Source organism: Podarcis vaucheri, assembly GCF_965113315.1.
Source record: "Podarcis vaucheri genome assembly, chromosome: 7".
NCBI classification, from domain to species: Eukaryota; Metazoa; Chordata; class Lepidosauria; order Squamata; family Lacertidae; genus Podarcis; species Podarcis vaucheri.
In genome coordinates, this window is record NC_138765.1 from 91,866,360 (window position 1) to 91,878,975 (window position 12,616).

Sequence of the window (12,616 nt, forward strand, 5' to 3'; positions counted from 1 at the left end):
AGGATGCAGGGCAGGTGCTGCAGCAGTGAGCTGTGGACTCAGAACTATCTACTCCTTTTAGTAAGACAGAGATAATAGCATTGGCCTTTCTTATTGCCTGGATGTTGTAAAATGACAGAGGTAAGGTTTGTGAAGCCTTTTGATATGCTTATCAAAGGATGAGCAGTTGGAAGGGGCAGTCAGCAACTTACTCAAGACTGCCTTTTGTTAGTGAGTAGCATATAAACTTTGGAATTAGACAGATGTTTTTAATTGGGTTTCCACCTTCTGCTGGCAGAAGAGGCAAAGCAAAAGTGTTCTCCTTCCTCCTCTCTTAAACTCTGGAAGCAGTTGCAGATCTAGAAGCCAATTCCTAGGCCTTCTCTGTGGAATGAGAACTGCTGTGAACAGAAACGTATACGCACAGAGAATGGGCATCCACAACACCACTGCTGTGTGATTTATTTTGGGCTATTTGCACTGAAGAACATCGAGTTCAGCAGTGATTCCTGCACTGGACTAGATGAGCCTTGTAGTCCCTTCCAGCTATAATTCTATGATCTTGTTACCAACTCTGCTGGTCAGTAATGAGGAGCTGCTACCAAGGAAAAAACTGGCAGGCTTCCTCTGTTCTTTGTCACCAGCACCTGCTACTCAGAGGTAGACTGCTTCCTGCAGGGAAGTTCCATCTAGTAACTGACTAATAGCCACTAGAGCAAATCCAGTTCTTTGGGGGATTTGTTTCACTGAATTACAGGGACAATAAGAACAGGAGAAAAGCCTGGCTCCTGGATCAGGCCAAAGGCTGATCTAATCCAGCATTAGGTTCTCACAGTGGCCAACTAAATGCCTCAGGGAACTCTGCAAGAAGGACCAGTGGATGCCTTTGAGTTGTCGTGATTTTCGGATGGGGTTCAATCCCTTACTGAGCCTAAGACAAGCCTGCTGGCTCCGGCCAATGGTCCATCTAGTGCAGGATTCTGATCTCACAGTGCCTATGGGAAGCCTGCAAGCAGGACAGGAGGACAACAGCACCCTACTCACTGGAGATTACCAGCAACTGGTATTCAGAGGCATGCACCCGCTACTAGCCCGTGTTGCCAGTAGCCATCGATAGCTCTTTCTTCCATGAATTTGTCTAATCCTCTTTTAAAGCCACCCATGTTGGTGCCTCCTGTCTCAGTGAGTTCCATAGTTTAACTCTGTGCTGTGTGAAGAAGTTTCCAACCTTCAGCTTCACTGGGTGTCCACAAGTTCCAGTGTTAGGAGAGAGGGGGAAGAAAACTTTTCTCTGTCCATGTCCTCCATGCCATGCCTGCATGCGTCACCTTGGAAACTTCCATCATGTACTCACCTTTTCCCTAGGCTAAAAAGTCATAAATGCTGCAACCTCTCTTCATACGTGAGCCACTCCATCCCCTTGATCATTTTCCCAGCCCTTTCTCAACCTTTTCCAATATCCTTTCAGAGCTGAGGCGACCAGAGCTTGTACACAGCATTCAAACTGCAGTTGCACCATAGACTTGTATAACAGAATTATTGCATTGCATTCTTTGCATTTATATCCCACCTTTTCTCCAATGAGCTCAAGGTGGAGTACACGATTCTCCTCTTCCTCATTTAATCTCCACAACTACCCTGTGAGGTACTGCATTTTTTGCTCTATAAGACGCACCTTTTCCCTCCTAAAAAGCAAGGGGAAATGTGTGTGCATCTTATGGAGCGAATGTAGGCTGCACAGCTATCCCAGAAGCCAGAACAGCAAGAGGGATCGCTGCGCAGCGATCCCTCTTGCTGTTCTGGCTTCTGGGATTCAGAATATTTTTTCCCTTGTTTTCCTCCTCCAAAAATTAGGTGCGTCTTATTGTCTGGTGCGTCTTATATAGCAAAAAAACGGTAGTTTAGGCTGGGAGGCAGTGACTGGCCCAAGGTCACCCAGTGACCTTCATGGCTGAGTAGAGATTTGAACTGTGGTCTCCCAGGTCCTGGTCTGACACTCTAACCACTACACCACACTGATTATGGTACTGGCAAATTCATGTCACACTGTTATAGTTGGTTTGCTTTCCTTGCCCTGTCTACCACCCTGCTTCCCCAAAAGACTAGAACTTTTGCAAATTTTGCAAATGCCTTGGGAAGTCTGGGGAAAGCCTCGTTTTGACATGTCATCCAAGCTCCCTGCAGACAAATAAAGGGAAATGCTCAGCGTATACTTGGTCTGGAAGCAACTTGACTTTGTTTAACACTGCCCTGAAAAGCTCTTTAGTGCTTCAGTGTGTTTAATTGTAACTATTGAGTCCTTATCTGATAACACAATGAGGAAAACCTTCTGGTTTCAGGGCAACGGAGCTTGTTCCGGCTTGGCTCCTGCTCAGGTCAGCCAAGGGGAAATGTAAATGCCAGTCACACTAATTTGTATATTTGCATAGGCAAGGAGTGGTTCATATGACTACAACAATCGACCTTTTCAGGCACTCTATCCTCTCCTGCAGTTAGGGTTCCCTCAGAAGTTGGTAGATTCTCCTTCATTGTTTTTGGTTTTTTTTTAAAAAAAGAGAGGTTGGATGGCCATCTGTCAGTGATTCTTAAGCTGTGATTGAAAAGAGGGCTGGACTAGATGACCCTTGGAGATCCCTTCCAGCTCTACGATCTATGATCACATGAGGGGAAGGGGGCAGTGGCGTAGTGTAGGGGGTGCAGGGGGGCCCGGCTGCACTGGGTGCAACATCTGGGGGTTAGGGTTAGGGGGCGCAAATCCACGGGTTAGGGGGCGCAAATTACTTGCCTTGCCCCGGGTGCTGACAACCCACACTACGCCACTGGAAGGGGGGCATTCCCCTCGCTTGCTCCAAACCCTTAGGCATGCTCTGATCATCCAGCCCCACCCTTTCCACCCATGGGGGCCCCCGGGTGCTTTCACAACCTGGGGCTGTGTGGTGACTCCGGTGCCATCTAGAACCCAGATTGTGAGGGTTCCCAATTGTGGGGTGACCCTAATTGTCCAGAGTTGGCTCCCTGCTCCAGACCTTCCACACCTGTGGATGGTAGAGGGCTGACATGACAGCAAGGGTCATGAATGAAATTCTATTTTATGGTGGGTGGCCAGTTACTAGAAACTGTGTTGAAAATCTTTGCCAGTAAAGTGGTCTCCCAGATGCTCCATGGAGTAGCGATATGGGGCATGGATCCAAATGCCAACAAAGCCTTAGAAATAGTGCAGAACAAATTCCTCAGGAAAGTGAAGTGGGTGTGACAACAATACGGGGCTAGAGCTGACTATCTGTGTCTAAACTATGTGAAAAGACTTCAATCTCTCTCGGAGGAGAGATTCCCCACTTATGGCCCACACAGAACAGGATCAGACCAAATGTTGGAAGGATGGTGTCCAATGCCTCTTGACCCAATATCAATTACAATATCTCCAGGTGATCATGAAGATGGATAAGAGGCACTTAAGAGATTGTCTCTTCAGGTCCGGTGCAGAAAGGGATTTAACCATGATTGCCTCTAGCAAACGTTCACCATGGTTCCCACTTATCAAAACAGAGCACATCCAAGCTAGTTATTTGACAGAACTCCCACTTGCTGTACTAAGAATCACTTTTACAGAATTACGATTCCAATTGATGCCCTCAGCGGTGGTGGATGGTCGGTATGGCAAAGTACAGGACAAGGAGAGACTTTGTCTGTGTGGGCAACCTTGCGTGGAAGACCTGTACCACTATTTATTGCAGTGCCCGCTATATATAGAACCAAGAGATTGATATATAAAACCCCTGCTCACGAATGGAACACACTCGAAGAGGGTGGAAAGGGGGAAATGGCTGCTGAGTGATACTGATGACTTTGTAACTTATAAAGCAGCACTATATGCGTTGACAGCTAAGAAGATCAGGAGAAAAGAACTAGATAAAATAGCGGTCAATTGCAAAGGTGATTTAAGCTGGCACATTCTACCTGAGAACCCCTTGCTATTCTATTGTATGCAACAAATAATTTTTGGGAGAAGTGATTGTGGTTCATTGTATCTGCAGTGCCTGATGTTTTTATTTTTTATGATTATTGTTGCTTCTCTCTTTGTTCCTTTGTGAATGAAGCCATGTCCTTTGGCTAGTGCAATAAAGTTGTTGTTGATGATGATGATGACAGCAGGGGTGGGACCAGTGAGCATGGCCTGCTCTTCTAATCACTTGCTCTTATCTAACAGGATGACTCATCATGCCTGAAAAGGGGTCTTGTCTCCCAGGCTCACCTGCACAATGCATCACTGCTTTAAACAACCATGGCTTTGCCCAAAGAATTCTGGGCTGTAGTTTGTTAAGGGTGCTGAGAACTGTTAGGAGACTCCTGTTCCCCTCCCAGAACTACTATTCCCAGAGTGGCTTAACAGTCAATCCCTCTTCCCAGGGAACTCCAGGAATCGCAGCTCTGGGAGAACAACTCTCAGCACCCGTAGCAAACTACAGTTCCCAGGATTCTGTGCGAGGAAGCCATGACTGTTTACAGTGGTTTCACACTGTGTACAGGGGCCACAGTCTTAATACCAGATAATTTTCTAGTATTTAAACTAGCAATGTTTAAATGCACCTAAATGGATGAATAAGCAAGCTTCCCTCCCCATCCCCATCCCCAGTCTGATGTCCTCCAGATGTTTTGAATTATGACCTCCATCAGCACAGCTGTGTCATGCCAGCATTGGTGGGAGCCCAGCTGTTCTGGCTGAGACTGATGGGAGTTGTAGTCCAAACCATCCTAAAGTGACATCGCGGAATGGCAGAAACTCTCCAGGGTCTCAGAGACAGACACAGACACAGACACAGACACACACACAGAGAGAGAGAGAGAGAGAGAGAGAGAGAGAGAGAGAGAGACCTTTTCTAACAGAATGAGTTCTTGAGAGAACCTTAAGAAAAACTGGAGGTGTCAGAGATTGAACCTGGCTGGGACGCCCCCCCCCACCTCTGCACACAAAAGGAGGTTCAGTGACTGAGCTGCTGCCCCCATGTTTTCAGCGCAGTTGCAGAAATGTCCCTCATCTGCTTTGTGAAATCAAAACGAATAAATTGCATTGAACCTCCTGCGTTACTCCCTCCTGCCGGCCACGTGCCAGTTTTACCCTGGAGCAGAGCAGGGCTGCGAGCAAAACTCTCAGCGCCCCAAAGATTCTGGCTTTTTACATCCACAGACAAGCCTTTTGACAGCAGAGGGGTGAATTATTTATTTATTTGGCTGCTCATCATCGCTCAGCTCTGGGATTAAACTGCTTCCTGCTACAATCCCGTATTTCTCTGCCTCAAGCCCAGGCAGTGACCTCCCTCCGTGAGTCTCGTAGATGCGCTCTCTCTCTCTCTCCACCCACTCAGTCCGTGTTGAGCAAGTCTTTAAAGAGGGAACTCCAGAGCAGGCACCACATCGTTCTAAGTTGCTTCCCCACAACTGAGAGAGAGGATGGCTGGCAGGGACCTTGATGCCATGGACCAGGAAATCTTCAACCAGGTAAGAGCACTCTCTTTTCACTTCTAAGCACCTCACCTTATCTGTTTTGGTGAGAGGGAGAAGCCAGCCAGGCTTCAGTTTTTACAGCCCACTTCAAAATAAGGTATCTTTAATAGGAATACACCTTAGGCAGGTGTGTAATTTTCAGCTTCCTCGAGCAAACAGGTAGCTCATCCTTCAGATGAACTTGGTGCAACCCTTTTCTCCACAGGTTTAAATACTAACATTCCAGCCTAGTGTTTCCTAGTCACTTGCAGTGTTTATAATCCTGAAAAGTTCAGGATGAACACAGCTTGCCTTGCTCCATGGTGAATTTTCAGCTGGTGTGTTTTTCTCTGTGTGCCTTCTCTGTCTCTGATTCCTCCAAAGCCTGATAGCAAGGAAACACTGTATGGAAAACATAGCGATCAGGGAAAGGAGATGTTCAGCAACAGGAAAGATAAAATCTAGATGGACAATGCAAATATCTTGCATTGTCCGGGATGTGTGTTGACACCCCGTATGTTGAAACTAGTTTCTTGTTATGCATGATTCTGTTGACTTTACAGGGCAACATAAACTGATAAACTAGAGTTGTGCAGATAATTGAGACTGGAAGCAGAGAATGGTTTTTAAATAAAGTAGAGTGTGATTGGACTATATGCAAGGATGGGGAAGCTGTAGACCTCCAGAAACTGGAGGTCCATTGACCATGATGGTCATATCTGATGGGAGTACATGACTGATGGGAGGTCGTGACTGATGGGAGTCCAACAACACCTGCAGGACATCTGGAACTGTATTCCTGGAGTAAATATATTAAGTGGGCATAAGGCCTCTAGGAAGAAGACTTAGAGAAGCATCTTCTGTTAACAGACCCCAGTGTCAAACCTATTATGTTTTCTGGTTGGATTTTGCTTCCAGTGTCACTGAACTGGCTTGGTTCTGGTTGAAGTTTACTGCCCTTAGTTTAATTCTACAGACAGGTGTTTCCCCCAAAATCTTGCTGCTGGTAGTAAGTGATGCAAGGTTCAGAATAGCATTTTCCCCACATATACTGAGGTTTAAAATAAGCATGTAGCTCTGTCTGGGGAAGAGAGCACTCAGAAAACAGACAAGATTTTATTAAATATGACCATGGCACACGTTTGCTGTGAAAGGAATAACATGTTTTCCCTTTTATGGAAAAAAAAATGCCTGCAAAAGAAATGGTTCAGAAGTTTAAGCAGAAAGATGTATTTATAATAATTAGCTTTGATTGCAAGATTGATTGGTTAATTAACTAATATACATGTTAACGGTGGACTTTTAAATTGGAGCTGCCCCCATGAAAGAGGGATCAGGGCTAATTGCATTGTTCTGTTACAAGTCATTCTGCTTCAACTCTTGATTCGAGCCAAGTATTGAAGAGGGTTTGCCAAAGAATGCATTAATTGTCTCTGTGTTAATTAACTAAATCTACATGAAATAGTTTCAGAATCTTCTCTTTACTGAGATACAACAATATTTGTTTTAACTGTGTAATTGAGCATTTAAATAAAAATGAGAAGAGTCAGTTAAGCAAACACATCCGACCTGATGGGCAAACTGAGCTTTCTCTCTGCTCAGTGCAGACTGCTTGGGTTCAGCCAGAGAGTAAATGTCTACAGTTCAACAATTTCCCTCCTATCTGGATGTGTTCAGGTTCAGGCTCAGCCCTGGCACTTACCTGAGCAAAGAAAATGCTGGGTGTTACAGCAAGCCCCCCCCAATTCCCCCCATGAGTCCTGTAACCTGCCCTGCTGCCCTCAGGAATGGGGGTGAATGTTGCTTCATTGCTGCACTTGCAATGCAATTCACCTGCCAAGCTGGTTGGATTCTGTATGGTGGGAGCATCACCTTTTACTTTGCATTCATTGATTTGTTTCATAAAATTTATATACTGCTGAATTGTAGAAAGCCTCAAAGTGGACCAACTGCCTTGGTCCAGCCCTGTGTGTGTGTGTGTGTTTTGATTTCGAAGTACATCCAATGTACACTTAAAGCACATGACTTCTGTTATGGGAAAACTACAGTTCCCAGGATTCTTTGGCAGTTCCATCTGAGAACTGTGGAATGCTAAGCATCCTTAGCATTCCACAGTTCTCAGATGGACGAAGGGCTTTCCTACTAGGGCTGATGTAGTGACAGCCCAGTCAATCACAGGTTGAGTTGCGCAGAGAATGACAGAAATGCCTCTGTAGGTTCAAGGAAGTAGAACGTGTGAGAGAGACGGGAGAGAGTGTGTGGCTTTGAAATTTTGAGCAGGTAATGTTAATGGGGCTCGTGGTTGGTGACATGTTCTGAGGGGGAGATCCCCAGCTGGGGTGCCACCAGCGAAAAGGCCCCGTCTACAGCCTCCATGCTCATTACCTCCATGAGTGGAGCATTCAGAACAGAGCCTCCATAGGCACCTGACAATCAGGCAGATTCCTAAGGGATCAGACCATACCATGGTGAGTCTAGCACTTTGAGCTAGGCTTGGAAACAAACCTGTGCAGGTATTTTAGCATTGGTGAAAATGCTCAATCCTGCTTCTTTAATGTTTCTCTAGGAAGGGGAGCTGCTGGTGCAACATCTGTCATTGATTCAGGGGGGTATGAACCAGGTGGACACTTCTCCGAGGCTGCATTTAAAAATACCCCCAAGCTACAAATCTAGAATTAAAGAATGGGAAGGTGGCCTTGAAGGCTATTTGATCAAACCTGTTGCTCAGTGCAAGGGATCCAGATCTAACAGCATCCCAAGCAGAGCGCTGCCTAAAGACCTCCATTGAGGGAGGGCCCACCACTCACCTCCTGCAGCCCCACCCAGAAGCCTCCATCCTGACATGCCAGCTTTTTCTGAACAGCTTTGAGCATGGTTTGTCATTAGCACGGAACTCGCTTCCTGATGGTGATGTTGTGTGACAATAACAGACGTGTGGAGCTGTGGGTAAAAGCCTCAGCGCCTAGGGCTTGCCGATCGAAAGGTCGGCGGTTCGAATCCCTGCGGCGGGGTGCGCTCCCGTCGTTCGGTCCCAGCGCCTGCCAACCTAGCAGTTCGAAAGCACCCTCGGGTGCAAGTAGATAAATAGGGACCGCTTACAAGCGGGAAGGTAAACGGCGTTTCCGTGTGCGGCTCTGGTTCGCCAGAGCAGCGATGTCACACTGGCCACGTGACCCGGAAGTGTCTTCGGACAGCGCTGGCCCCCGGCCTCTTGAGTGAGATGGGCGCACAACCCTAGAGTCTGGCAAGACTGGCCCGTACGGGCAGGGGTACCTTTACCTTTACATACCTGAAACAACTACCCCAAAATGAAAATGCATTTACTGCGTCAAAGAGAACTATAAACAACTGAGATCTAGTGATTCAGCTAGACCCCACAAAAGTGGGGTGTGCTTTTCCCACCTGCTGGGGGAAGGAAGATAGCGCAGATTGCAGAGCCACCTGCCTTGCACGCAGAACTCCCAGGTTCAGCCCCTGCTAACATCTCCAGGTATTGCTGGGAGAGGTACAGCTAGGAGCCACTGCCAGTCAAAGCAGACAATACTGAGCTTGGTGGGTTCATGATCTGACTCAGTATGTCACCGTTTCCTGCAGTGCACCATTAATATGGCAAGAGAAGGGGAGGAGATAGATATGCTACTTTGACAGCATAGGAAGCCGCCTTATATTGAATCAGACGTTGAATCCAACTAGCTCAGTGTTGTCTGTTCTGACTGGCAGTCGCTCTCCAGCACTTCTTGCAGGAGCTTTTCGCAGCCCTACCTGCAAGCTTTGAGGGTATTGAACCTGGAAACATCTGCAAGCAAGGCATGTGCATCAAGGCAGATGGCCATTCCCTGACCCGTTCTACTAAGTGGGGTATGTGGAATGCACATGTGTGGCAGTTTGGGGTCCAGGTTTTGACAGAGCCTTGGGCAAAACTCCCTCCCTAGCCCCACCCTCAGTGCGCCTACCTCCTCATTGCAGCAGAACCAGGGGACTCTTATCTGCACACCCCCCCCCCAGCAGGAGCCCCACCTGGCATCTAGGCCTGGTGACACAAGACCTGGTGTGCTCTGTTATGTGTGCAATCCAGATTTGCCACCTGACTGTCTTGGGTCCTTTCTCAACGTATTTTCATTTTCAAAGAACTGACACAATTTAGCTTCCCGTCTTGCATAGTGTCGGTTTCAACATGCTGCAACAAACCATTTAGAAAGCACCACATATTGCACTAGTCACTGTTCAGGTAGTCGTGTTGCATCCATAATGCTCTACAGAGGACAGTCCTCTATTTCAAGTGCTTTTCCAGTCCAAGTTTGTTTTGAAGAGGAAGAACCATAACGGTGAAGATCAGTGGGCCTTGAAGTTGCCCATCAGCAGTGAACAGCTGAGGTCACCTGGTCATTATGATGAGATGCATTTCATTTAAAAAAATAGCAATTATTTCTAAATTTGCACCTGTGCCTATAAATTGCTAGCACATGCAAAGTTTATGCATATGTCTCTTTCGCCCGCTTCCTTTTTCATAGAATCATAGACTTGGAAGAGACCACAAGGGCCATCGAGTCCAACCCCCTGCCAAGCAGGAAACACCATCAGAGCACTCCTGACATATGGTTGTCAAGCCTCTGCTTAAAGACCTCCAAAGTAGGAGACTCCACCACACTCCTTGGCAGCAAATTCCACTGTCAAACAGCTCTTACTGTCAGGAAGTTCTTCCTAATGTTTAGGTGGAATCTTCTTTCTTGTAGTTTGGATCCATTGCTCCGTGTCCGCTTCTCTGGAGCAGCAGAAAACAACCTTTCTCCCTCCTCTATGTGACATCCTTTTATATATTTGAACATGGCTATCATATCACCCCTTAACCTCCTCTTCTCCAGGCTAAACATGCCCAGCTCCCTTAGCCGTTCCTCATAAGGCATCGTTTCCAGGCCTTGGACCATTTTGGTTGCCCTCCTCTGGACACGTTCCAGTTTGTCAGTGTTCTTCTTGAATTGTGGCGCCCAGAACTGGACACAGTACTCCAGGTGAGGTCTGACCAGAGCAGAATACAGTAGCACTATTACTTCCCTTGATCTAGATGCTATACTCCTATTGATGCAGCCCAGAATTGCATTGGCCTTTTTAGCTGCTGCGTCACACTGTTGGGTCATGTCAAGTTTGTGGTCAACCAAGACTCCTAGATCCTTTTCACATGTACTGCTCTCAAGCCAGGTGTCACCCATCTTGTATTTGTGCCTCTCATTTTTTTTGCCCAAGTGCAATACTTTACATTTCTCCCTGTTAAAATTCATCTTGTTTGTCTTTGCCCAGTTCTCTAATCTGTCAAGGTCGTTTTGAAGTGTGATCCTGTCCTCTGGGGTGTTAGCCACCGCTCCCAGTTTGGTGTCATCTGCAAATTTGATCAGGATGCCCTTGAGTCCATCATCCAAGTCGTTGATAAAGATGTTGAATAAGACCGGGCCCAAGACAGAACCCTGTGGCACCCCACTAGTCACCCCACTAGTTTTTGGAGCAATGCATCTCCAAAATGTTTCAATAAGGCATAAGTGGTCATTCTGTGGAGCTCTCAGTGTGCAAATGGTACTTAGAAAGTGTGCATTGGGATGTCTGGAGAGACAGGAGGGGCTGCATCTGGGTACGGACAGGAAGCCTGTACGTATATGTAGCTCAGGAGAGGCATCGCATGATCAGAGGGATGAGACAGTTGCAGCAGAGTTCTGGACAGAGGTGATGGGGGCTGACATAAGGCTCTGGAAGTGGACATTGCATTATCTTTATTTGCTGTTTTCTCTTGATCATTTGACATATGGCTTTGTGGGCTGCTATTCTGCCACTATTGCACTATGCTGTGTGGGGAATATGTGGGTTGCAAATATTAAATGAAATCAAACAAAAACAAGGCAACAACAGGGCACAGAACTGTATGCCAAGGGAGCAGACAGGAAGGGACATGTTTTTGCCATGCTGGAATGGGAGACGTAACATGACTCTTGAGGAGGAAGATGATAATTTTGGTTTTGGACCCATTGAGTTTAGATCAGCCTTCCCTAGCCTGGTGCCCTCCAGATGTTTTGGCTTAACAACTGTAATCAGTCCTAGCCATCACAGCAATGGACCTGGGAGACCAGGGTTTGAATTCTGCCACTCAGCCATGAAGGTCACCTTGAGCTAGTCACTGCCTCTCAGTCTAACCTAGCTCTCAGGGTTGTTGTGGGGATTAAATTGAGGGGGGGTACCATGTATGTTAAAAAGCAGAGACATCACCTTGCCAACAAAGGTCCGTACAGTAAAAGCTCTGGTTTCCCCAGTAGTGATGTATGGAAGCGAGAGCTGGACCATAAAGAAGGCTGATCGCCGAAGAATTGATGCTTTTGAACTGTGGTGCTGGAGGAGACTCTTGAGAGGCCCATGGACTGCAAGAAGATCAAACCTCTCCATTCTGAAGGAAATCAGTCCTGAGTGCTCACTGGAAGGACAGATCATGAAGCTGAGACTCCAATACTTTGGCCACCTCATGAGAAGAGAAGACTCCCTGGAAAAGACCCTGATGCTGGGAAAGATGGAGGGCACAAGGAGAAGGGGACGGCAGAGGACGAGATGGTGGGACGGTGTTCTCGAAGCTATCAGCATGAGTTTGGCCAAGCTGCGGGAGGCAGTGGAAGACAGGAGTGCCTGGCGTGCTCTGGTCCAGGGGGTCACGAAGAGGCGGACACGACTAAACGACTAAGCAACAACACCATGTATGCTACCTTGAGCTTCTTGGAGAAAAAGATGGGCTAGAAATGCATAAACAAACAAGTAAGAGGGTTGCTCAGCCTCACAACACTTCAGGCAAAACTCATCATCAGCAACAACAAATGTGTTTACACATTCCAAATCAGAGGGGCATGTGTAGTAAATATGAGCCAAGTACATTTTCCATCCAGGATCCCTTGTAAATCACTGCTATGAATTGCTGGACTGTCACCTTAATCTCCTGGATTCTTCTTGGTAGAAACACAGCCCAAGTCCAGCTCTATGATATCAGTTTGGAAGACCTTTTTATTTATTTAAAGTAACTAGCAAGAAGCAATCCATGTAAGTGATGCTGACAGATGAATATATGTTATTATGAATGACATTCATATCCTTTGCTCTGTGCTTTATATATCCTGCTTGCAATGCAAACTGC

General features: G+C 46.7%; 1 protein-coding gene across 1 annotated transcript in view; it reads left to right on the forward strand.

Moving 5' to 3' along the window:
- The first annotated feature begins 5,328 nt into the window (after positions 1-5,328).
- The window catches only part of HK2 (hexokinase 2), a 60,276-nt gene continuing 52,988 nt past the window's right edge, over positions 5,329-12,616 (forward strand). Inside the window, exon 1 of the mRNA XM_082229955.1 lies at positions 5,329-5,475. Coding sequence (XP_082086081.1) covers positions 5,428-5,475 — 48 coding nt within the window. The 5' untranslated portion in view covers positions 5,329-5,427. The remainder of the gene's footprint in view (positions 5,476-12,616) is intronic.